At 40.5% G+C, this 22,461-nt stretch overlaps 1 protein-coding gene across 1 annotated transcript in view; it reads left to right on the top strand.

The window, feature by feature from the left end:
- The first annotated feature begins 6,480 nt into the window (after positions 1–6,480).
- arhgap23a (Rho GTPase activating protein 23a) overlaps positions 6,481–22,461 on the top strand; it is a 49,439-nt gene continuing 33,458 nt past the window's right edge. The window contains exons 1-3 of the mRNA XM_059347294.1: positions 6,481–7,135; positions 16,281–16,484; positions 22,126–22,150. Coding sequence (XP_059203277.1) covers positions 6,905–7,135; positions 16,281–16,484; positions 22,126–22,150 — 460 coding nt within the window. The 5' untranslated portion in view covers positions 6,481–6,904. The remainder of the gene's footprint in view (positions 7,136–16,280; positions 16,485–22,125; positions 22,151–22,461) is intronic.

Here is a 22,461-nt window from a genome sequence, read left to right as displayed (position 1 = left end):
TTTCGACTAGGAAACTATGGACTGGTGCAAAATCCAAATTGCAGGAGGTAGAACAAATTTTTAGAGGTAAATCTTAATTAAGTATTGTGGTGCTGCAGGAATGAATATGAGAATAATAATGCAAAAAATGATAATTTCCTGAATGAGCTAGAACTTTTTTGCAATTGCAATATTTAGAAATATTCCCAATTAGATATTTTTTCCAAATTGTGGACTTTAACCCATTTTATAGGCCTGCAATTTAATTTAATTTAATTTAATTTAATTCATGATCAACTAATCTGCCCTTTTATTTTCCTTATTAATCAATTAATCTTTTTGTCAAGAAAATGAAGGAAAATAGTGACACATGTGCTGCGTAATTTCCCAGAGCCCAAAGTGAGTCTTCGGATGTTTTATTTTATCTGACCAAAAATCCAAAGTTATTCAGTTTATCATCATGTGTGACAAAGAAAAGCATCACATAATCACATTTACAGAGGAGGAAACCTGCAAATATTTAGATTTTTTAATTTAAAAAAATTACTAAAACTATTATTTCATGATCAAAAGAGTTGCCAAAATAGTTGCCAATTAATTTTCTGCCAATCCATTAATTGACTTATCATTGCTGTAACTCAATTGATCTTACTCTGAACCTGTTGGACTTGAATTTCCTTAAAATGGAGTGATATCTACATGGTTACATGGTTACAGGTTCAGTATCTTCAGTAAGTGATTTTCTCTCAAATTGTTTAATTTGAATACTTTTACAGTCATTAAAGGCTAAACTTTCAGTATTTCACACCATTTTTTGGAGAAAGGATGAAATAATAAACCAAATTTCCTGCAGAAAAGGTTTATTTTGATTCTCTCCCGCCCCTGACTCACATCACGACCCCTCACATTAACTTGTGACCCCTTTGGAAGTTTGCAAACCGCTGCTGTTCATCATGCATATTTTGGTGGTTCACTTTATTTCATTTATAGCAACACAGTGATGACACATAATTCCTGTGGGTGCTGAAGCCTCCCACATGTTGAGAGTCTCACCAGCAGGGGACAGGATTCACAGTCTGGTTTAAATAGAGTCCTTTCGTGCCTTTCCCGGCTTTGTTTTGTCCATTTTTAGGAGTTTCATTGTGAGCATGAACCGCAGCCTGTCCTTCACTGACCCTCTCGGTACTTTTTCTGAATTATCGCAGCCTGTGTTTAGAGAAAACACCCCAAGGTTGTGTCTGCAGGCTGGTTTGTTTGTGTCACGCCAACTAATGTCTCACTCAGCAGCAGCAGCCTTCTCCTCTTTTCTTCTCTTTCCTGCTTATTCCTGCTCCTCACACCTCTGTTTTAATGTGTCTGTTTGAAAAACCAACGGACTCATTTTTGTTATTGCAGATACCAGACCAATCAATTTTTTAGCAACAATTTTGATGGTTTTAAGCAAAAATGCTAGAAATTCACTGGCTACACCTTTTCAAATTCAAATATTTGTGAACACCACTCCAACTAAAGTCTCACTCAACAGCAGCCTTCTTCTCCTCATTCCTGCTTATTCCTACTCCTCACACCTAAACCAGCCTTTAAAAAAACAGCATTTTTCTAATAGCAGAATGTAGAGCTGAAACGATACCAGAGCAATCAATTTTTTAAAATAAAAAATGCTAGAAATGTACTGCTTACCTTTCAAATTCTAATATTTGTGTTATTTATGATTAAATGAAGGTGATAATGCATGGGACATCTTTTATACAAAACAAAGTTTGAAAATGCCACCTTTTGTTTTGGGAAATTGTAATGGATTTCTTTCATGTTTTCGGACAATTTTGGATTAAAATCATAATTTTCCTTTTACTCAATAGGTGATTTGTTCTCTTTCCTGTGTTTTCCTGCTTATTCCTGCTCCTCACACCTAAACCTACCTTTTAAAAAAACAAAAAAAAATTAATTGCAGACATCAGTAACACATACCTTGTGTTTTGGGAAATTGTAATGGATTTCTTTCATGTTTTTGGACAATTTATGGATTGAAATAGATTAATTGGCGGTCACAAACATAACACTCCAACTAAAATCTCACTCAGCAGCAGCAGCAGCCTTCTTCTTCTCCTTCCTGCTTATTCCTGCTCCTCACACCTCTGTGTTTTAATGTGTCTGTTTTAAAAACCAACAGACCAATTTTTCTCATTGCAGAATTTAGAGCTGAAACGACACCAGAGCTATCAATTTTTCAGCAACAAATTAGATTTTTTTAATCAAAAATGCTAGAAACTCAATCCTTAAACCCTTTCAAATACCAATATTTGTGATATTATGATTAAATGTATTTGAGAATGAACATTTTAAGATGCCACTTTGTGTTTTGGGAAATAATAATGGGTTTATTTTATGTTTTTGGACAGTTTATGGATTAAAATCATAATTCTCCTGTTACTCAGCAGCAGATTTATTCTCCTTCCTGTGCGTTTCCTGTCTGTTCCTGCTCCTCACACCTCTCTGTTTAATGTGTCGGAGGGAAACGGTTTGTTTTGTCTTGCAGCAGCAGTGGAAAAAGAGGAGGGAGGCCTCTGTGTGTGTGTGTGTGTGTGTGTGTGTGTGTGTGTGTGTATGTATGTATGTATGTGTGTGTGTGTGTGTTAATCTGTTGGCTCGCGGCTCTGTTATGAGTGTGAAGGCGGATTAAAACATATCACCAAACTAATCTGTCCGTTACACCAACAGCCGAGCTCCACTGTTTCCCTGAGAAACCTCCCTCCTCCTTTCACTTTTCCACTGTTTGTTATCAGAGAGCGGAGGAGGCAGCCAGGCGTCACTCCTCTCAGATCAGCAGCACGTGTCTGCCTTCAAGACGTTAAAGCTGCCAGGTAACGATAAAATAATAACTGATATGAAGTCATCTGCAGGGTGCAGTGTGTGCTTAGAGATGAGATAAGGCAGGAATGCTGCAGTGATGAGCATCAGGCCCTCATGCAGGTGATGGATGTGCGGCGTGTCCGGGCACGCTGCAGCCAAACAGCCGTGTGTGTCGCAGGTGGGAGGCTGTGCTATTGTCACAGCTCTTCATGTGTAACTGTGTGTCCGCCATGTAAACTGTAACTCAACGCCCTTTCTGTTCATTTCTCTTTTGTCAGCCCGCTATTCACGCTCATCCTCCTCTTTTTTGTAAATGCCTCCATGGTTCATGAAAAGCACAGAGAGAGAGAGAGAGAGAGAGAGAGAGAGCTGGACAGACAGGGAGCTTTTGTTTCCGAATTGGGCTCTGCTCCTTCAGTGCCAGAACTAACTGTTATTGTGAAAAATGTGATATGAAATCCCCACTCAGGCGCTGCCACTTTGAAATGGAGCACTTCATATATTAAACCCTGGTCTGGCTCTACACCAGAGATGCAGTGCGAGCTCCTGGTTTCCTCGGGTGTGGTCTCTGCCTCCTGGAGGAGAGTTGGACCTCCTCCTGCGCCGGCCGGCCGGCAATCCACTCGTCTCCCCGCAGGGCGGTTCCGCCTGGCGCTGCGTCGAGCCCAGAGCTCTGCTCTGAAGCTCGGAGAGAGAAGAGAAACCCCCCCACAGCCACAGCCTGCTGCCTTTATGAGGAACCCTAATTACATAGGCTGGTGTATTTATACTCAGCTGTGACTCAGTGGCACATGTGGCGCTCGCTGTGTGTGTGTTTGTGCGTGCACGGAAGAAGCAGCCTTTGTGTTTACACGCAAAAGGTGTGTGTGCATGTGTGTGTATTAGTGAAAGTGTGTGCTGACTCTGTAAACTATTTGAACCAGGGATGAAGTGGAGTGTAGATCCACCTTAAACTAGTCTGTGATTACAGCAGAAAGGATTCTTTAAAGTGATGCTTTAAAGAAATGACACAATGTTCCTCTGGCAGGTGACAAAAGAATTTATAAACAGTAAAACGCATCACTTCAGTTTAAGCCCATCATAATTCTTGTTTACTGTCTCTGGTGTCTCACATCAGACGAGCTAAGCGAGCTAATAGCTGAATAAATCCTCTGTTGATCCTTTACTCTGGAAATTAGAAAGCATTACATAATCAGGATGAAAACACAATCAAAGCCATTGTTAACAGCTGGTGAAATAATCAAAGTGTCAATCTACATAAGGTGTGATAATAAAAGCTTAGAGAGTCTGGAAATGTTTGGTTTAGGTATCTTGAAAGTCCTTAAAAAGAGCTTGAATTTCCATCTAAAATGTGTGACTTTAAAGGGGAACTTTTGCACATGAAGATTTGTGTACTTCAGCTCTAAATCACTTTTAGTAATGAAATATAATTGGTGTTATTTGGAGTTTGTCTTGGATGGAAAGTCTGTGTTGGAAAACTGGGGGCATGGAGTTTAATGACATGGGCGTTTAGCAGGCAGGGAGGTCTTAGACAATATGCACCACCAAGTTGCATCATGGGAAGTGTAGGCTGCAGGGTTTTGGAGCTCGGAGCTGCTTTAAACCGTGACTAGTTTTATCTTCTCTCTTTCATTTAACTTTTTTATGCAACTATTTCCGTCACTTTTCACGGTAAAACTGCCCATGAATGCCTTTATTTTCTCCTACATTTATACTATTATGTAGTCTGCCAACAATTTAACCTGCCTTCAAGTTTGGCTGCTCAAACATAAACACTTTTGCTTCCCCAACACACTGTATTATACCAACGAGTTCTTTTCCAGCATGAACTGACATGCAAAGTCAATATACAGTCATGGAAAAAAAAATATTAGACCATTGTTTAACAACAAAAATAGCTCATAAGAGTTTGATTTAAGAGCTGATATCTAGACTTTTTCCATGGTTTTCTTGATAATAACCAAAATCATTATCAAGAAAACCATGGAAATGGCTTTAAATTAAACTCTTATGAGCTATTTTTGTTGTTATCATTATATTTGTCCAAACAAATGTACCTTAAGTTGTACCAGGCATTAAAATGAACAAGAAATTGAAGAAAACAAGGGTGGTCTAATATTTCTTTCCATGACTGTATCTTTTTCTCTATCATTTTTGTTGCACTTACAATACTAAAGTGGCACTTTGTTGAGACTGACCACACATTATGGCCGCTTTCAATGTGATATGATCTATTTTTTGTGCACAAAACTCTACTTGTTGTCTACAATCGTTGCAAATTTGCAAAAATCTATGGTGGCGTTGGACTGTTCACTGTTCAGTTATGTGGATCTGCTGCAATAAAAGACAGAAGAAAAACAAATCTGCACAATGCAACTCATAGGATGGGATCATAAAACCACCCTTTGAAGTGACCACTTTCTCCTGATGTTCTTGAGCCCTCAGATTACATTTATTTTAGTGCACACACTCCTCCAGCCTGCAGTGTGTGTTCTCGCAGCGTATCCAGAGGGTACAGTCTCTGTGCCAGTGATGACGGCAGCCCTCTCCAGGTCGAGTTGATACTTGCCCCGCCGTGTGGCAGGTGAAACCTGTCTAACCTCGTCCGTAACCGATGTGTGTTGTGTTAAGAAGCGGTGAGTGTGGAAGGGGAACGTCTGCAGCAGCAACATGGTCACCTGTCTGCCGCGCTCGCCCCGATCCTGGACGCCTGGCTGTTTGGTGAGAACTCTGCAGCGTGGGCGAGGTCGCCTCTTCTGACTGATTTAGTGGTGTGGTGTTCAGGTGTCACTGAGCTGTGCTGCATGGGTGGATCCTACGAGTGGGAAAGAGAGAGTGTGTTTGATAAAGAGGTCATGTTGACATCCAGTAGCAGCGGTTTCATTTTGAGAGTGCTCCTTGCTCCGCTCTTCAGCCTTTTTTCCACAGTTTTCTCCTCTCATTATCATCTTCCCTCCTCTGTATTTTCCTCTCTCGAGCAGAAAAGAAAAGAACAGTGAACGCAGCACAGAGGCAAATGTTTTCTTTTCTCTTTGTGCTGGAAATTGGCCTCTTTTTCTCTCTCTCTCTGTCTTTTTTTGTTTCTCTCCTCTGGGTGGAGGGGAGGCGGCGGCTTTTGTGGAGTTTAACGCCCGGATAACAGCTTTGTCACTTGTGTTTGTGTCGTTCACACACACACACACACACACACATGCAGCACATGTGCGGCAACCTCTACAGAGATCTACAGTGGATTTAGCTACACAGGAGACATCTCCATCTGGACTCTTAACTGCTGGAGCCCCCCTTCGCCTGCTGGATCTGGCCTCAGTGATGTCCAGTGTTCTCGGATTAAGCTGTAGAGTTTACTGTACTTTACTTCACAGCTGTTTGTTTGCTGACGACTGTCAGACCGGTTCATGTGGAGAGAGGGAGTGTTTGGATACGGATTGAGTAACAGAAACACGGGAGAAAGAGAAGGAAAAAGGAGGGACAGAGTGAGGGATGGAAGAGATAAAGAGATTGAGAAGTTAGGTGAAGAGATTTGTTTGGCGAAAGAGGGAAGGAAGAGAGAGAGAGAGAGAGAGAGAGAGAGAGAGAGAGAGAGAGAGAGAGAGGGCAGTAGGAGGGAGGAGAGAGACACGTTCCAGCCCTCTGGGACAGCAGTGTGTGTTTTGGGGGTGGACAGAGTGGCTTTGTATGCAGAACATCACCGGACACCAACGGGAGGGACGCTGTCAGTTGTTCTCTGTGTGTCTGTAGTGAAACCAGACCTACCTCTGATCCCCGCCACACACTCCTCCATCTGCTGCCTTCTGCCTCCTCTGGACTCCTCCTGAGTGTGTGTGAGACTCTTCGGAGAGCTGATTCCCGGAGGTTCAGGAGGCTGTGATGTGGAACTTGTGGGATTAAAACTTTCGGCGGTGACAGCGATGGATTGGAGCCAGGAGACGGAGAGTTCAGACTCTTGATTTACTGGAGGATCCCAGAGGAGGATTTGCAAGCTCCACTTCAACCAGCCCACTTCTCTTCAGGTCACCTTCTGTGTCTCTGCGTCTGAACGTCGTTCGGCTTGTGTCGAGTGTGTGAGCGGCCCATGCGGGCGGTAAGGGATGCGGATCTGAGAAAACTCCAAGCCCCGATGCCCGCTGCTATGCTCCCGTGCCCTGCGCCGGCCGGGTCCGACTGGAGCTTCCAGAACCCGGTGGGGGTGGACTGCAGCTCCCCTGAACCTCGCTGCATCTGGCTGGCGGTGCTCCGCAGTGCCACGGGGTCATCGCCGCCGACCATGCCCACCGGGCACAGCCAGAGCTCACAGCAGCCCCGGGTAAGGACCGGTCCCCCCGGCCTCCTCTCGCAGCCGGACATGACGGCGCTGATTTATTGGGCAAGAATCTGCCGATACGTATTGCGATACAGATGTTACGATTCAATATATTGCAATACTGAAAAATCTAATTTTAGTAGAATAAAAAAAGGAAACTTTTTCAGAAATTGGGAGAATAAGATCTGCAATTTGTATTTTTGCTGTAATGTCTAATATCATAGCACTACTTTCTACTACTGTTTGCTACAAATCGTTGCATGCAAACAATTTAATTTTTTATTTATTTTACTGTTTTTGAATATCGATACAGTATCACAAAACATCATTTTGCAATTTTCTTTTTTCTTACGCCCCTATGGATGGCAATGTCAGTATTTTGCTGCAGTTAAATTAATTATTTTATTCTTAGTGAATTAAGAATCTGCCGATATGATACGTATCACTATACAGATGTTACGATTCAATATATTGCGATACTGTAAGCGATTTAAAAAAAAAAAAATCAAATTTTAAGAAAAGGTTAATAATATAAAGAACACACCAGAATATGCATAAAAACTTACACCCCTACTGATAGAAATGTTAGTATTTTGCTGCAGTTAAATTAATTATTTTATTCTTGGTGAATAAAATTGAAATATTTCAGTTTGAGGCTATAAAATCATCTGATAAGGATCACATGTTTGCCTTGGCGAAGTAGGAAAGATTGTTATTTTCTGAGATGAATTGATTAATTGTTAAGTCTTTGAAATGTCAGGAATTAACGCCTCCACATGCCATCTTCAAGTTATGTATTTTTTACTTGTTGAAAATCAGTTTTAAAGGCTTTCATGCAATACAAGCTGCAGCCTACACGTTTATTGGATTCTTCTAATTAAAACTGTTAAAATTGCTGCTGATTAAGTTGCTGTCAATCAACCAATCGATTAACCGTCTAATTATCATAAACAGGAAGCTCATGTCAGGATCTCCTCACTTGCTGCGATGATATATGCAAATGTGTTGTTTGCTGCCCGCGGTGATTTCAGATTCCACTCAGTGATATCAGCAGAAAAAAACCTCTCCAGAAACCGCTGTGTGGGATGTTGTCAGTCACACATGTCAACAAAGTATCCGTGTAACTGTACCCATTGTTTGAAGTCTGCTAACCGCTCAGCTGTTGACAGTTTCTTTAACTTTCGGCGTCTCTGCACTCTGGTTGCCTTGAGGCTGCTTTCTGTTCGGCGCTCTCTGTGTTTTAAACTCTCCTGGCGTCACTTTGTGTTAATGGATTAAGATGCAGAGGTAGATTATCACCGTGCAAACTCAGAATGAAGCATGTCGTCCCTGTGAAACATTTCAGTCGGCTTTAACTCAACTACAGGCTTTCAGAAGTGGCCATACTCAACTTTTTTACTCTAATTTGTCCAGTGGTGGAATGTTACTAAGTACATTTACTCAAGTACTATACTTAAGTTCAGTTTTGAGGTACTTGCACTTCTCTTGGAGTAATTCCATTTTATGTAACTTTATACTTCTACTCTACTATATTTAGAGGCAAATATTGTATTTTTAACTCCACTACATTAGCTGGCAGCTTAAATTACTTTTTGGGTCAAGATTTAATATAAAACATGATCATGCTTTTTCCTAACCTCATAACAGTATATTTAGTAGTTAAATTAACCCTGTCTTCACAAAAATAAAATGCTGCTTTCATAAATGCATCAATAATAATAATCCAATAAAATATTTAGAATATATAAAACAATCTGAGTGGTTCCATTCTGAATAACAAGTACTTTTACTTTTGATACTTTAAGTACATTTTGATGCTGATACTTTTGTACTTTTACTTCAGTAAGTTTTAGTGGTAAGTACTTTACTTAATAAGGGATCTGAATACTTTTTCCACCACTGTATTTTACTGATCATTACAAGGCAAGAAATTGGTTGAAAAAGTAAAAATATAAAATTATTCATCATTTTATTTCTTTAAACACCATTTCCTCTTTTAGCTTGCATTATTTCGGGACACCCTTACAATTATTTATACTATATATATATTCATTCATTCTAATTTTCCCACAGCTGACGTGTGTTTTCATGTGTGTGATCCTGTTCGTGTGGCACATTGACCCTTCTCTTCCTCGGAGGGGTTTCTAATTAGTGGCTAAAGACAGATGAAGGGGGGCTGTTAAGTGCCACTTTCAGCGAGGTGTTGTGGAAGCTGTGTGTCCCCATCCCCCCACAAAGTCCTCACAAATCAGGGCACCGCTTCTGCACATGAGGTCATTTCAGCGTGGGCATTTATGTGGAATATTACCACGTCTTTTTTAACCCTTTCCCCCGGTTGTTACCATCCCTTCCCGCCCCCCCCTTCGATGAGTCGGTGACACAGTTAAGAAATGCCACAATCAGGAATGTGAGCGTGGGGGAGGAGCGACTGCATGAGCACAGCTGGGACAAACACATACTGTACACAGTTTGGTTTAAGGAGAGAGGTGTTTGTTGCAGAAAGAAAGATAAATCATGCATATTCTTTGTCTCTTTGTCAGATCATGAAGTTTTGTTTAGACTCAGGCAAGACAGATAAGCATGCACAGAGACGGTTTGTTTGTTGCAGTATTCTCCGAAACAACAGGGGGCATACAAGCAAAATATTATGTGAATGAGCAAGAAGTATTTGAGAGGAAGTAAAGGAAAGGAGGCAGCTGGGCAGCAGTATTATACACAGATGTACCGCCAGATTAGGGATGTTAAAACTTATTGGTTTACCGCCAGTACGATTTTTTTTAACCGATTAATCAGTTAACCAGCAGTGAACACTTGAGGATGTGGCTGCATGTGTCCCCAATGCAACATCTTGGCAGCAGGACCAAACCAAGTCTGCAGCTGAAAATTACTATCCGCCTCTTAATGTTTAATGAACCTAGACCGCCATCCTCATCATCATGGCGTTGACAAGACGATTTTAGATCTTTTTTCACATCCTTGAGCCTTTTTTCCCCCATCTCTTTGTACAAATTCAAGGCCATTTGAATGTCTGGCCTGTCCTTGGGGTCTCTACATGAAGGATTGTACAGATCTGTGTTTGCACAGTTGAACCTGCTCGCCCAGACTCCAATCCATGTTAGTATCAAATGTGCAGTGCGCATCTTTTTATAAAAATCGAGAGGTGTACGAGCAAGCACGGGAACAACTTTTGGAGCCTTCGTACAAAGGCATCATGTCATTTACGGTTGACATAAATGTAGTTTAAGGGTGCGATCCTCATTAGTTGTTATTTCGTTTAAATTTCTTTGGTAATCACATGATCAGCTTCCATCTTTGTACCAAGACTACTATAGAGGAACCTAAACCTATTTATTTTTCCCCGTAGTATGAGACAAACCTAATACTTTTTAAGAGATCAATATGTTGGCGGTATATGGACGTTTTGGAAGGTAGTATTTTGGCGCTTTTCTCCTCTTTCAGACAGTAGGAAGAATAAAAAGTCCCAGGCCAGAATCAAACCCACGTCACTTCAAACTTTAACTACATGCCACGTGCCTCTGCCCACCGAGCTTCAAGTCATCCTGTAAAAGTTATTCTAAAACTACAGCTCCTCCTCATCCTGCTGCTGCTGGGCTCAGGATTCAAATCAGAGTAGCAAGAACAACCGGCACATATATAAAATATTCCACAGCACCACGGGCAGTGGAGCACGAGTCAGTTAGACAAAAGACAAGACAATATGTTTTGCTGTTCAAGTTGAAAACCCTGTTTAACCGACATTGCATCATCACCCGTTGGCCTAGTTAAACCGACAATGATGTTCAACTGGTTTCTGAGCACACACACTATATTCATATTGACACATAGCTGCATGCAAACACACACACACACACACACACACATAAACTCACATGCATGGCTCATAAAACATCTTGTTATGTAAATGACAGAGCAGTTTGCAGCATTTGAACTTGTCTTTATTTTGAGTCGTCGCTCCGAGCAGCAGGTCATGTTCTTTGGAGGATATTCACACACTCATCATACACGTCCTCCGCCAGACATAGGATGCTTTTAGACCTGCAGAGGTGGTGCAGCGCGCCCTCCGTGTGGCCGGTGAGTCCTGGAATCATCCTCTTGGCAGCCCAGCTCAGGGGGCCGTGGGTGCAGACGGCTATCAGGATTAAAGGCTCGTCAGCATTTGTAACGTCCGTAAAGCTCCACTTTTCAAACAGGTTGCAGCTCTCAGCTGTTTAAAAGAGCATTATTGTTCTGCCCTGCTGGGGTTTTAGCAGGAGCCCGGCTCCCCCGACGCCCGCTACATTCCTGCTTTACCTCTGGATGCAGGGTGGAGAGGTGTGTGTGTGTGTGTGTGTGTGTGTGTGTCTGTCTGTGTGTGTGTCTGTGTGTCTGTGTGTGAACACGTACGCTGTTCCTGGCGATTATGACAATATCATCATGTCCTAGAAAAGCCTCTTAGATACAGAAAATCCCATTTTTAACGGATTTTATGAAAGATTATTAACAACACTGTTTATTTATTTTTTTATCAAAGCTGATGAAACTCTAAATTCTGGCACGAGGTGTTTAATAGATTTATATCTCTTACTTAACAGAAGTGTTGTCATCTTGTCAGCAGGACATCCTCTGCTCTCTACTTACACTTTCAATCATGCGTCTTAATGATACGCTCTCTAATTGAAATCAGGAGGGGAAATATCCACAGGGAACAGCTTGCTTGTGTGTGTGTGTGTGTGTGTGTGTGACCCACTAAACACAAAGCAGCGAGTCATGGTGTGGCATGACAAGCTGTTCTACATATTCAAATGCAATTATTTCTCAGGGCGTCTTTTTTGTGTGTGTGTGTGTTTTAATGACATCACTCAGGTGGTAAAGGGATCCCTTAAGGCTGTATTATTATCTGAAGAGCATCCAGAGTTTGTTTTGTTCTTGTGATTGGCGAGAACGTGTCGAGAAAATGGAGCGTTTAAAAGGATAAAGGAGGAAATACCAAATGTCTTCTTCTCTCAGCAAAACAAGAGCGAGGTTTCCCTTTTCTGTACCCGGAGCCTGCATAGGAAGTCAAGTTTAGACTCTAAAAACCGCAGGAAAATTTTCCAAGTGCCTTGTTGGTTAAACAGAGTGTCTGGAGAGGCCAAAGAGGCTGGAGCATGTCAGCAAGTTTGGGTTATTTTTTTGCTTTTGAGTGAAACTGGGAGAAGACAAACTGGTCGGTTTAAGGCGACAGGTAGACAGGGGATTTTTTTCTTTTTTTGGCCTGAGGGGAAAAAGGTGGACTGTAGCAGAAACACACACATCCCACACAGTCCAGAGCAACCGAGTGGGAAACAGTGCTGGCTCAGAGACCCAATCGGACCCTGTGTGTTTTGGGTAATCACAGGGTTTGGTATTCCCAGCGCCGGGAGGGGCCATGCGGTCGAAACCGGCGTGCTGGAGCCTGTCCCTCGCTGGGGCCCGATACTCCTCCTCTCTCTGTCCTCCTCATCCTCTCATTCACTCTCTGTCTCTCTCTCTCTCTCTGTCTCTCTCTCTCTCTCTCTGAGCTCCCTCCCCTCCTCTGCCAGTTACAGTGTGTGCTCCGACATGTCCGAGCCAAACCGCTCCCTCTGAGGAATTCACTCTGTCTCTTCCTCCTTTTCACCCTCTTGCTCTTTCATTTCCTCTCTCTGTCTTTTTCTTTGCCTTTTCTTTTTCTTTATCATTTTTATTTGACACCCTACACATTCTTCCTCCTCCTCCTTCCTCACGCACTTCTTTATGCTGCTCTCATGCCTCAATGCTCGCCTCTTTGAGAAAATAGCAGGGCTTACTTAACATTGTTTAGACTGCCTGAGGAAAGATCTGGCCCTCAGTGTCAAAATTATTTATGTATCTCCACTTGCAGAATGTACACTTCTTAAAAATTTATAAATATGCTTTGGAAAATAGTCCATTTGTGCATGTTTTCTACAATACTTATCTGCAAATTTTGAAGGATGTTTCAGAACAAAATCCTTTTTTTTTTTTTTTTGGAGTGAGCGTTTAGAGCAGAGGAGGAAGATAATGTGCAGTAAAAGTACAAGAAAGGATGTGTGAGAGAGGAAGGGAGGAGAAGTGATGGAAGGAAGGATAAAGAGGAGTGAACGTGCCTCCATGATGGTGAGCGTATTAGATCTCCAATCGCTTTTATTTATAGGAGCAGCTGGTTATCCCGCCCGCAAACGCCACCACACTTCCTGCGTCCAGCTTGCCACTTCCTGTTGTTGTGTGGCCGGGTTACAACCATGCAGGGTCAAGCGTGTGTGTGTCTATGTTTGTTATATATCGGCGTGTGGAAGTGGGGGGACAGGAAGTGGGATGTGGGGAGCCTTTCTTTAGGGGAAGGCTGCTGCTGCTTGCAGTCTAGACTCGTTCACCTCTGGCCCACTGACATTAAAACACTCTCACACTGCAAAAAAGGTGCAGGAGTTTGGTGTTTTTTCAGCTGACGAGTATTAGTTCAAAAGATTTTTAGTAAATGCATGAACCAGACAGACTTTTGTGTCCTTTAAGGGCATGTTCACACCTATCAGGTGCACATGATTAGTTTAATCGTAACCCTCGGCTGAATAATGCTGGCAGGAAAAGCGTTCACAGCAGACCGCACCTCCAGAGCCGTAAACGCTGTAAACTGAGCTGCTGTTATGTAGCTTGTATGAACTCTCCTTTGTCACGGTCTTTGTATTTGTTTTATTCCAGTTACTGTGTTGTTGACTCATATTAAACCGCTTCCTCGTGAGCTGTTGGCGGGTGAAACCAAAACAGAAGTCGGTGTGTAGGAACTGAGAGGAGCGCAACGTGATTTAACGAGCTGCAGTCATGTTCTAAGAGACATTTGCATTTGCTTTTGGTTTGTTTGTGGAAAGGCTGAACCTAAAATATTGAACAATTTTGCAGTTCAAGAAAAGCAAGTACAGCTGTTATTTTACACTGAGAATATTTATTTGAAGCATCTTGAAATTAACCACTGTACTAATACTTCTTTACAATACTGTGGTATATTCAGTGATTTGATTGACACACAAAAAAGACAAAATAATAGAAAAACATAACAGAAAGTCATAATCATCATCATAATAATAATGCTACTAATAATAATCATCATCATAATAAAAAAACATCCAAAATAAGCGAATAAAAAGTCGAGTAAAAAACAGAAAAAAAATTTTTGCAGGGTAGATGAATGTATGTTGCATGGCTAATTCTGACTTTTTCATTTTCATTGTCATTTAACTTTCTCTTTTTTACAGTTAAGAAAGTGGTTACTAACTTGATTTAAAGTAGTTTAGAACCCCTTCATGAGTGCATAAAAGATAACCTTGACGATTAGTAGATCATCAAAATTGTTGCAAATTAATATTCTGTCATTTGACAAATTGATTCATTTACAAAACGTTTCAGCTCTACATGAAAAAATGACAAAATACAGAAGAAAAGGCAACATTTTTTTTAACACCGGAGAATTAAAAAAAAAATCTGTTGTTCATTTTCATTGTGCATTGCACTGTGGAGCAGCAGTGTCTATCTATATCACATATAAAGGGATTTAATAAAAGATTTTATTTATTTGCCCCACTGCAGGGAGACAGTTGCAAAGAGGATAGTGCAATAACAAGAAGCATCATTAAAAAAAGCATGAAAACAGAAAATAATGCATGCTGGTAGCTACAAGTATATTTTATTTTGTCAAATTTAATTCCAGCTCCAACATCGTTCACGCTGAAGCGACTGACTGAACGATGGTTTGGGACAAAAATGGATGATTACAGTGTTGAGCTGTCTCCCAAATTTATGATCCGCTCCTTAAAGTCAGACAGTTTTAATAAGAAATGTTTGATAGTGAACATGCAGAACGAGATAATGAAACCACAGCAGGCTGGGCATCCTCCTCCTCCTCCTCCTCCTCCTCCTCCTCCTCCTGTTTGGTCAGGTGATGGTGTTTGACTGACAGATGTGGGTCGAAGGGGCAGCATGAGGGTGATAGTTCTCACGTGTGTCCGTCAGCTGAGCGCCCGGCTTATTTACTCGGACTGAGGAATGAGATATTTAGAGAGCGGGTGGAAATCTGCCTCAGATTCCCCCTGGACCTTCTCTCCCTGTGATAAGACCGAGGTCAGAGCTGGGTTTCCCTCCTCGGTCCTGTCTAGACGGGCTCCTCGTTGAGCATGGACCCCCCAGGTGTGTTCTTGGACTATTGTCCTGATTGTGCTGCTGATGTAATATCCAGCAGTTAAAGGTTGAATCAGCAGCCTGGAGTCGCTTTGTGAATCTTTAGGGACTCATAAAGTGTGTTGCATTTGGAAAACTGCAATATTTCTCCAGTGTTGTTGCTTATTATGGGAAAATACAGTTGATCTCATCAGGATTTGAGGAAAAACTGATATAAGATCGTTTATTTCTGCATAATTTATAGATGACAACGCACATGTGCACATAATCACACTTTTCTATGTTTTCTCCATCTTTAAATGCATTCATCTCAAATTAAATACTATAAATGTACATATTTCTGTAAATTTATATCCCATAAATGTCCTTGCAATCACAAAAATGATGATATTGTATGTATTTATTAATCATTGCCATACTTTTCTGGATGTGTAAACCTTCTGTACCCCAAGTTGTTTTAGGGCATTTTTTTAAATTATTTTTTTATTTTTATTTTCCCCTGTCACATTTTGAATTTTTGTCACATGATTATTGCTCTCAGGTGAATCATTTATGGCTTCCCAGTTGCACTGAGGAATGCAGAATTTAATGTTCTGTTGTTTTTTTTTTTTTACAAAATTATATAATAAACACTTTATGAACACTTTATACTTAAAATATTTTACATCTTAAATCAAATGTCAAATGTGATTATGATGAAATATTACTTTTTTTACACTTAAGTTTGTCTTGTCACACATGATGCTTTCAAGGACTGCTGTAAAGTTGGAAATCTCACGATAAAATGTGTTCTTACAGTTTCTGTCTATATGATAGCCAGTTTTTTCTTAAAAAAGAACATGGATCAGAACTCACTTGGACTCACTGTTCTCCTTTTTACCTAATTTTCTAACATCTTTTCATCATAAACATATAAAAATGTTTCTATAAACCATCCTGACTCTCTTTCTGTCTGTGTCCGCAGGGTAAGGGGCGGAGGGATGGTCTCTCCTCAGCCGGTGACAACCCTCGGCCGCCGATGGCGACCCGGCCGGGGAGGGAGGGGACCGGCGTGGGCTGGAAGGGTCCCCGGACGCTGGTCCTCCACAAGAACTCCCAGGGTTTTGGTTTCACGCTTCGCCACTTCATTGTTTACCCCCCAGAGTCCGCCCTGCACACCAACCTCAAGGTGAGAGCGACAGGACCTTGAAAGATGTTGAATTATGTTCAAAAGAAACAGTTTAAGTGTCGTGATGTTCATTTTTCAACTTCCATGTTTGTTTTAACAGCAACACATCAGCTCCATTTCATCTGAGCTGGCATTTAAAAGGGTTTTCAAAAGCCTCATGATTAACTTGCTGAATCCAGGACAGAGCCAATTTGAGCTTGGAGATAAAGCCAATCACAGTGGCGGGAGGGTCAGCGAGGCTGAGCACAATGAACTCACGGGCAGAAAGAGAAAACAAGCTGATAGGAGACAACAAACTGAGCCTGTTGAAGGGTTTTTAAACATGATCAGGAGACTAAATAAAGACGTGGCCTCTTTGTTTGTGAGAACAACAAACTTCAAATGTATTTTGAAGGACTGAAAACTCCTAATTGTTTGTGGTCTTTGGTGAATTCAGGATTGTTCGGGTGTTTTGGAAGTGAGTAGTTATTCAGCTCTTTGAGGTGTGGGGGCAAACGGCTCCAGATGTGAAATTGAGGCACACGGAGGCCGGGGTGGGGTGGGCCAGCTTAAACAAGGCCCCTACTATTATTCTACCATGCAGCAGCTGCAGATAGGAACACAGATTGAATGAGATCTGTTGTCTTAGCATGGTACCACTCTCTGGCAGTCAGGCCGTACCAGGCCAGCCCCGAACAATAGGCCCACTGCTGGCCTTTGGCCCTGGTTCTGTCCCCGGCTCCTCTGCCTCCGGGGTCACATGGTGTTTGGGGACAATCGGACTCATAGAGCCGCCCGTTCTTATCTGAAGGGCAGTCGTGGAAGTCTCCCAAATTACCCTCATAGTGTCCAATTATCAGTGGACTACCGGGTGCATGACACAATCGGGGTACTCTTTTGAAAGAGGTCCTGAAAGTCTTCAAGAGTCTTCAGTTATACGATCTAAAAGAAAGATGTTTCTCCTGTGTGGTCCTAGCAGAACTCCTCTCCAGACCCATCTGTTAGGGCTGGTATAAAAAAATAAGACTGCAATACCCTTAAAGCAGGGGTGGGCAATTCATTTTCCCAAGGGGCCACATGATAAACTGTGAAGATTGTGGAGGGCTGGACCAAAACTGTGAACTAAATTCTGCTCAATATTAATTTCATCGCTTTATAAAATGCAGTAAATAATCTGGTTTTGAGCTGCTACTGGTAAGAATACATGGTATGATAAGACTATGTTAATGTGGAGTATGTCAAATATAGCAGTAAAAACTCCAATCATTATCTAATTTATCCATCTCCATTTATTTTAAACACAACAAACATTCAAACCACAAAAACAATATATAGCATGTATGTTATGCAGTAAACCTGCAATTTATTAACATAAGTGTTAAGTTAAGTGTTATTCACAAGGTAACTCAGTGTTTCTGTGCAGGCGCCTATGCATGCTCACCCATACGTACATTGCCTTCAGAATAAAAGCACTGTGGTTATAAGATGAGATGAGATATTACTTTATTTATCCGACAGTGGGGAAATTTAGTTGTCACGGCAGCTCTAGATACAGACTCATAGATATAGAAGACAGAATAGGACTATAAAAATTAAGACATATACTCTACATATATTCTATATACATACATTTCTGCTATTTGCCATTTACTATTAATATTTATATTTTTGTTTGTTTGTTTTCCTGAGAGTACTTTGCATATTTACAGATATTGCACATAATGTATTTATGTAACTTACATAAAATAAGTTAAATAAGTATTTGCATGTAGTGGTATGATCATCAATAAATAAATATATTTCAATATATGCAGAGATATACACAGTATAGTATTGTATTGATTTCTAATTTAGGGGTTACCTCATACGGGCCGGACAGGGACAGCCAACAGGCCGGATGTGGCTCACGGGCCGCCTAATGCCCACGTCTGCCTTAAAGTGATACAGATATCAGGACTTTATTTGACGCACATCATGTGAATGAAAGCATTCACTTGTAAAACACCAGCAGCACTACTTCTCCCCAAACGATTTTTACACAAATCCATTCCACACTGATCTGCCAATTCCGACACCAGCACTCCGACTGTTTGGGCTGTAGCTGCAGCGTTAGTAGGCCAATCACATGTCACATTAAATTGAAGAATGCTTGCTGTGATTGGCTGCAAGCAAAACCAACTAATAGCCATTTCTTTCTCGATCTGGGTACAAAAAGGACTGAAAGCAGGTATCATTTGACTGGAGAAGTTTTCATTTTATACTGGGTTATTACCTTAGAAGCAGCAAGCACTGATTCCCTGCCGTATCTATTAATTGATCTACTGTGGCTTTTATTCTTATTATAAAAACTTCTGCCAATTGAATAAATGTAAATGCATATAAAAAACAGTGTAGAGGAGAAAAAGATGCAGTTTTCAATTATTCTTGTCTACTGAACTGAGGATGCAAAGGGTTGAAGGAGCTGATAAATAAACCCTTTGCAGGAGAAAAAATATATTTGACTGATTGTGAAGCGTCTAATTTCTACATCTAAAAAATTTAAGCCTGGTGCACTAAATTAGACTTCATCTTTGGTTTCAGGAGGCTTTAAAATGTTGCAGCTTCTTGACGAACTTCTCAGCAAATGACATAAGCAAAATGAAATTTATATAATTATTTTATTCTTCTCCGTCTTTCAATGACCAAAACTGAATTTATCATCAGTTAAAAAAAACTTAGTATTAGTATTAGTTTATTTAAAAGGGGACAGTGCAATTTCATAAAACACATGATTATACATGGTTAAAAAAGCCAGAGTTAGCCAGAAGGCTAGTTTTCATCTGTAGTCCCCTGGCCATGATGTAAAAAAGCAGAGAATTACGAAACAAAAAACAAACAACTTAAATTATCTTACATAAGTTTGCCACGATATTTGAATTTTAAACTTTGATACAATACTGGTATAAAAAAACAATACTAGACACAGAGCAAAAAAAAAGAAGGATCATTCATTTATTTATTTTTTTAATTAGAAACCTGCACACAGAGAGTCACTAAAGTAGACAATAGCTTTATCCGAAGATTTTTTTTTTTAGCTTCAGTACTTTTATTTATATTATTGCGATTTTAAGTATTTTGTGATATGGTGACTATTGCGATACAATATATTGCGATTTAACTGTTTAACTGCATTTTGTGTCCACAAATTAAATTCAATCAAGAATTGTTTTGTCAAATAAGAGAAAATTCTCAGTCTATTCATCTCACTTCAGTCTTTTTATTTCTCCACAATGAGAGTCAAACCCACAGACTGACCAACAAAGTATTCAGTCAAACTGAACTGACCTGATATCAAACATGTATGGACGACAACAACTGCAGCATTTTATCAAACTTTCAAAAACTTTAAGCTTAAGCTGAAATTTTTTTATTTTTTATTCTAACTGTGTCGCATTTGGACAACTTCCCAACATGATATCCTGACGCACATGGTGCCTGTAGATTCATCAGATCTTGTAGTTTCATATGATACCAGTATCTTCAGTATATTCCGAAAAGTGAGCCCGCTACGGCCGCTGGAACGCTAAATATCGATACTTGGCGACCATTAATCGATATAATATTACCACGCGAAATATTGTGGTACTATGCTGTATCGACTTTTTTTAATTTATATTTGATCATTTAAAACACCTGGTATTGATACTTTTTCCAACGTTAATCCTAAAAATGACTAGATGAAACTCTGTATGTCAGCAGTTCCCTACAGCTGCTTCAGACTGTACAGGTGTGGACCTAGACACTCAGTGAGAGTCTCCAGCCCTCCTCTCCTCCTCCTCTGTCCCGGATGCGTCAGACTGGGGCTGCTCAGTTGTGGAGCGTCCCCAGCGCGGAGCTCCATGCTGGGGTCCGCAGCTCTCCTTTCTCTGCCTCTAAACCCCCCACCATTGTCTGCAGAGCCAGGAATGAGCCCACTCAGCGCAGCATAAAGCCAGGCAGCAGTCAGCCCACCGTGCCCCTAACCCCAAACTGTCCACTCAGCTTAGTGTGTGTGTGTGTGTGTGTGTGTGTGTGTGTGTGTGTGTGTGACATGATCAGACAAACTGCAGCTTATCAAATCTCACCACCAGCTCTGTGTGTGTTTGCTTCAGTATTTTCTGACGTCATGAGCACCTGAACCTCTGTGTGTGGAAGCTGCACTCCAAAATTAAAAGCTCATCAAAACAATCAGGTCTGTCTCGAGAGATTTGGCTCAAGATGTCGGGGACGTCATTGGCATTTAAAGTGCAGCTTGTGACACTGACTGCAGGTTAACAGGACATGAAGGAAACTTCTTCTTTAGTCTGAAGTTACTGGAAATAGATCTCGAGTTCTCCCTCTTATCTTGTCACTCTCCCATTTGACTTGTGACCAGGTGAATACCTAAAGGGATTTTCTCTTATTGTGAAAGGGCTTGATCAGGGGAAATTGACTCAGCATCACAAATCTGGTGGTAGCAGAATTTCTAGATAAGAAAGTTGATTGTTTAAATCTGGAGCTGAGGCATTTCTGCTTGTGAGGATTGTGTAAACCCATCAGAACAGATCCATGCATGAGGAATTGTAGGAAATTAAGGAAATGATCAGTCAACAGATCGATTCGTCGATCGTCAGCAAAACAAAACACCAACTATTTACTAGCTACTAATATTGTTGTCAGCCTCTCAAATATGAGGATTTCCTATTCTTGTCTGTTTTATATTATTTTAAGCTGAATATCCTTGGGTTTTGGGTTTGACATATTATAGACCAAACAACAAATTGATTAATTCTGAAAGGAATTGGCAGATTAATGGAAAATAAAAGTATTCGTTAATTGCAGCCCTACCCAGTTGTGTCCTACAGTACATATTAACCAGTGGTGGAAAGTAAGTACATTTACTCAAGTACTGTACTTGAGTATAACTTTGAGGTACTTGTACTTTACTTGAGTGTTTCCATTTTATGTAACTTTATACTTTTACTCCACTACATTTAGATGACAGCATTAGTTACTTTTCAGGTCGAGATTTAACTTAAAAATAATATAAATATGAAGTGATAAGACTTTTTAAAAAATTAAATCTTATAACAGTATATTAAGTAGTTCAATGAGCCCTGTCTTTACAAATATAAAACAAAAAAGCATCAATACAAATAATGTCATAATATATTTAGAATATATAAAACAATCTGAATGGGTCCATTCTGCATAACGAGTACTTTTACTTTTGATACTTTAAGTACATTTTGATGCTGATACTTTTGTACTTTTACTTCAGTAAGCTTTGAATGCAGGACTTAGTAGTACTTTTACTGAAGTAAGGGATCTACATACTTCTACCACCGCTGATATTAACCCTGAATTAGCATGTGTTTGTATTCCTGCCTGTGAAAGCAATGAAAGACTTTGAGTAACACAGATTCTTATTTTTGATTTGGAAATATTTCTCCAGACCATCTCTTGGTGTCATTTTTTTACTCGTCTGTCATCCGCAGAATTTTTTTGTACTGGATTAGAGTAAAAGTTTATCCTGGTTTTTCTTTTGGCGCTCTAATTTTCTCTGTGAACTACTTTGGTCTCCATCAGTTGTTATTTAATGCCCTCTGTTTATAAATTTGACTTGAATATTTGCATTAATTCTGTCTGTTTCTGTTCTTTGCAGGATGAGGAGAACGGTAACGGAAAGGGTGAGTGTTTCTTTTTCTAATCAAATTAAGATCTTGTACAGAGGGGTAACAGTGATGTAATGACCTGGGATCTCCTGTCACCTCCGCTCTGCAGCCCGTCAGCGCCCCCTACAGGACTCTATGCAACACTGCAGCTAAAGTAGTCATGGCCAACTGCACTTAAATGCTCATTTGAGAACAATGATAGGCAAAATATGTTGAATGTGACAGTTTTCTCAATTTCTAAGAGACAATTAGTGAAAGTAAACAGATCTACTTGATCTTCATCATCATCTGAGCCCAGCAGAAGTCTTCTCTTGTAATTGTTTGAA

The sequence above is a fragment of the Centropristis striata genome, chromosome 13 (assembly GCF_030273125.1).
Source record: "Centropristis striata isolate RG_2023a ecotype Rhode Island chromosome 13, C.striata_1.0, whole genome shotgun sequence".
NCBI classification, from domain to species: domain Eukaryota; kingdom Metazoa; phylum Chordata; class Actinopteri; order Perciformes; family Serranidae; genus Centropristis; species Centropristis striata.
The sequence above is the reverse complement of the archived record's forward strand: the minus strand, read 5'-3'. Positions and strand labels throughout refer to the sequence as shown.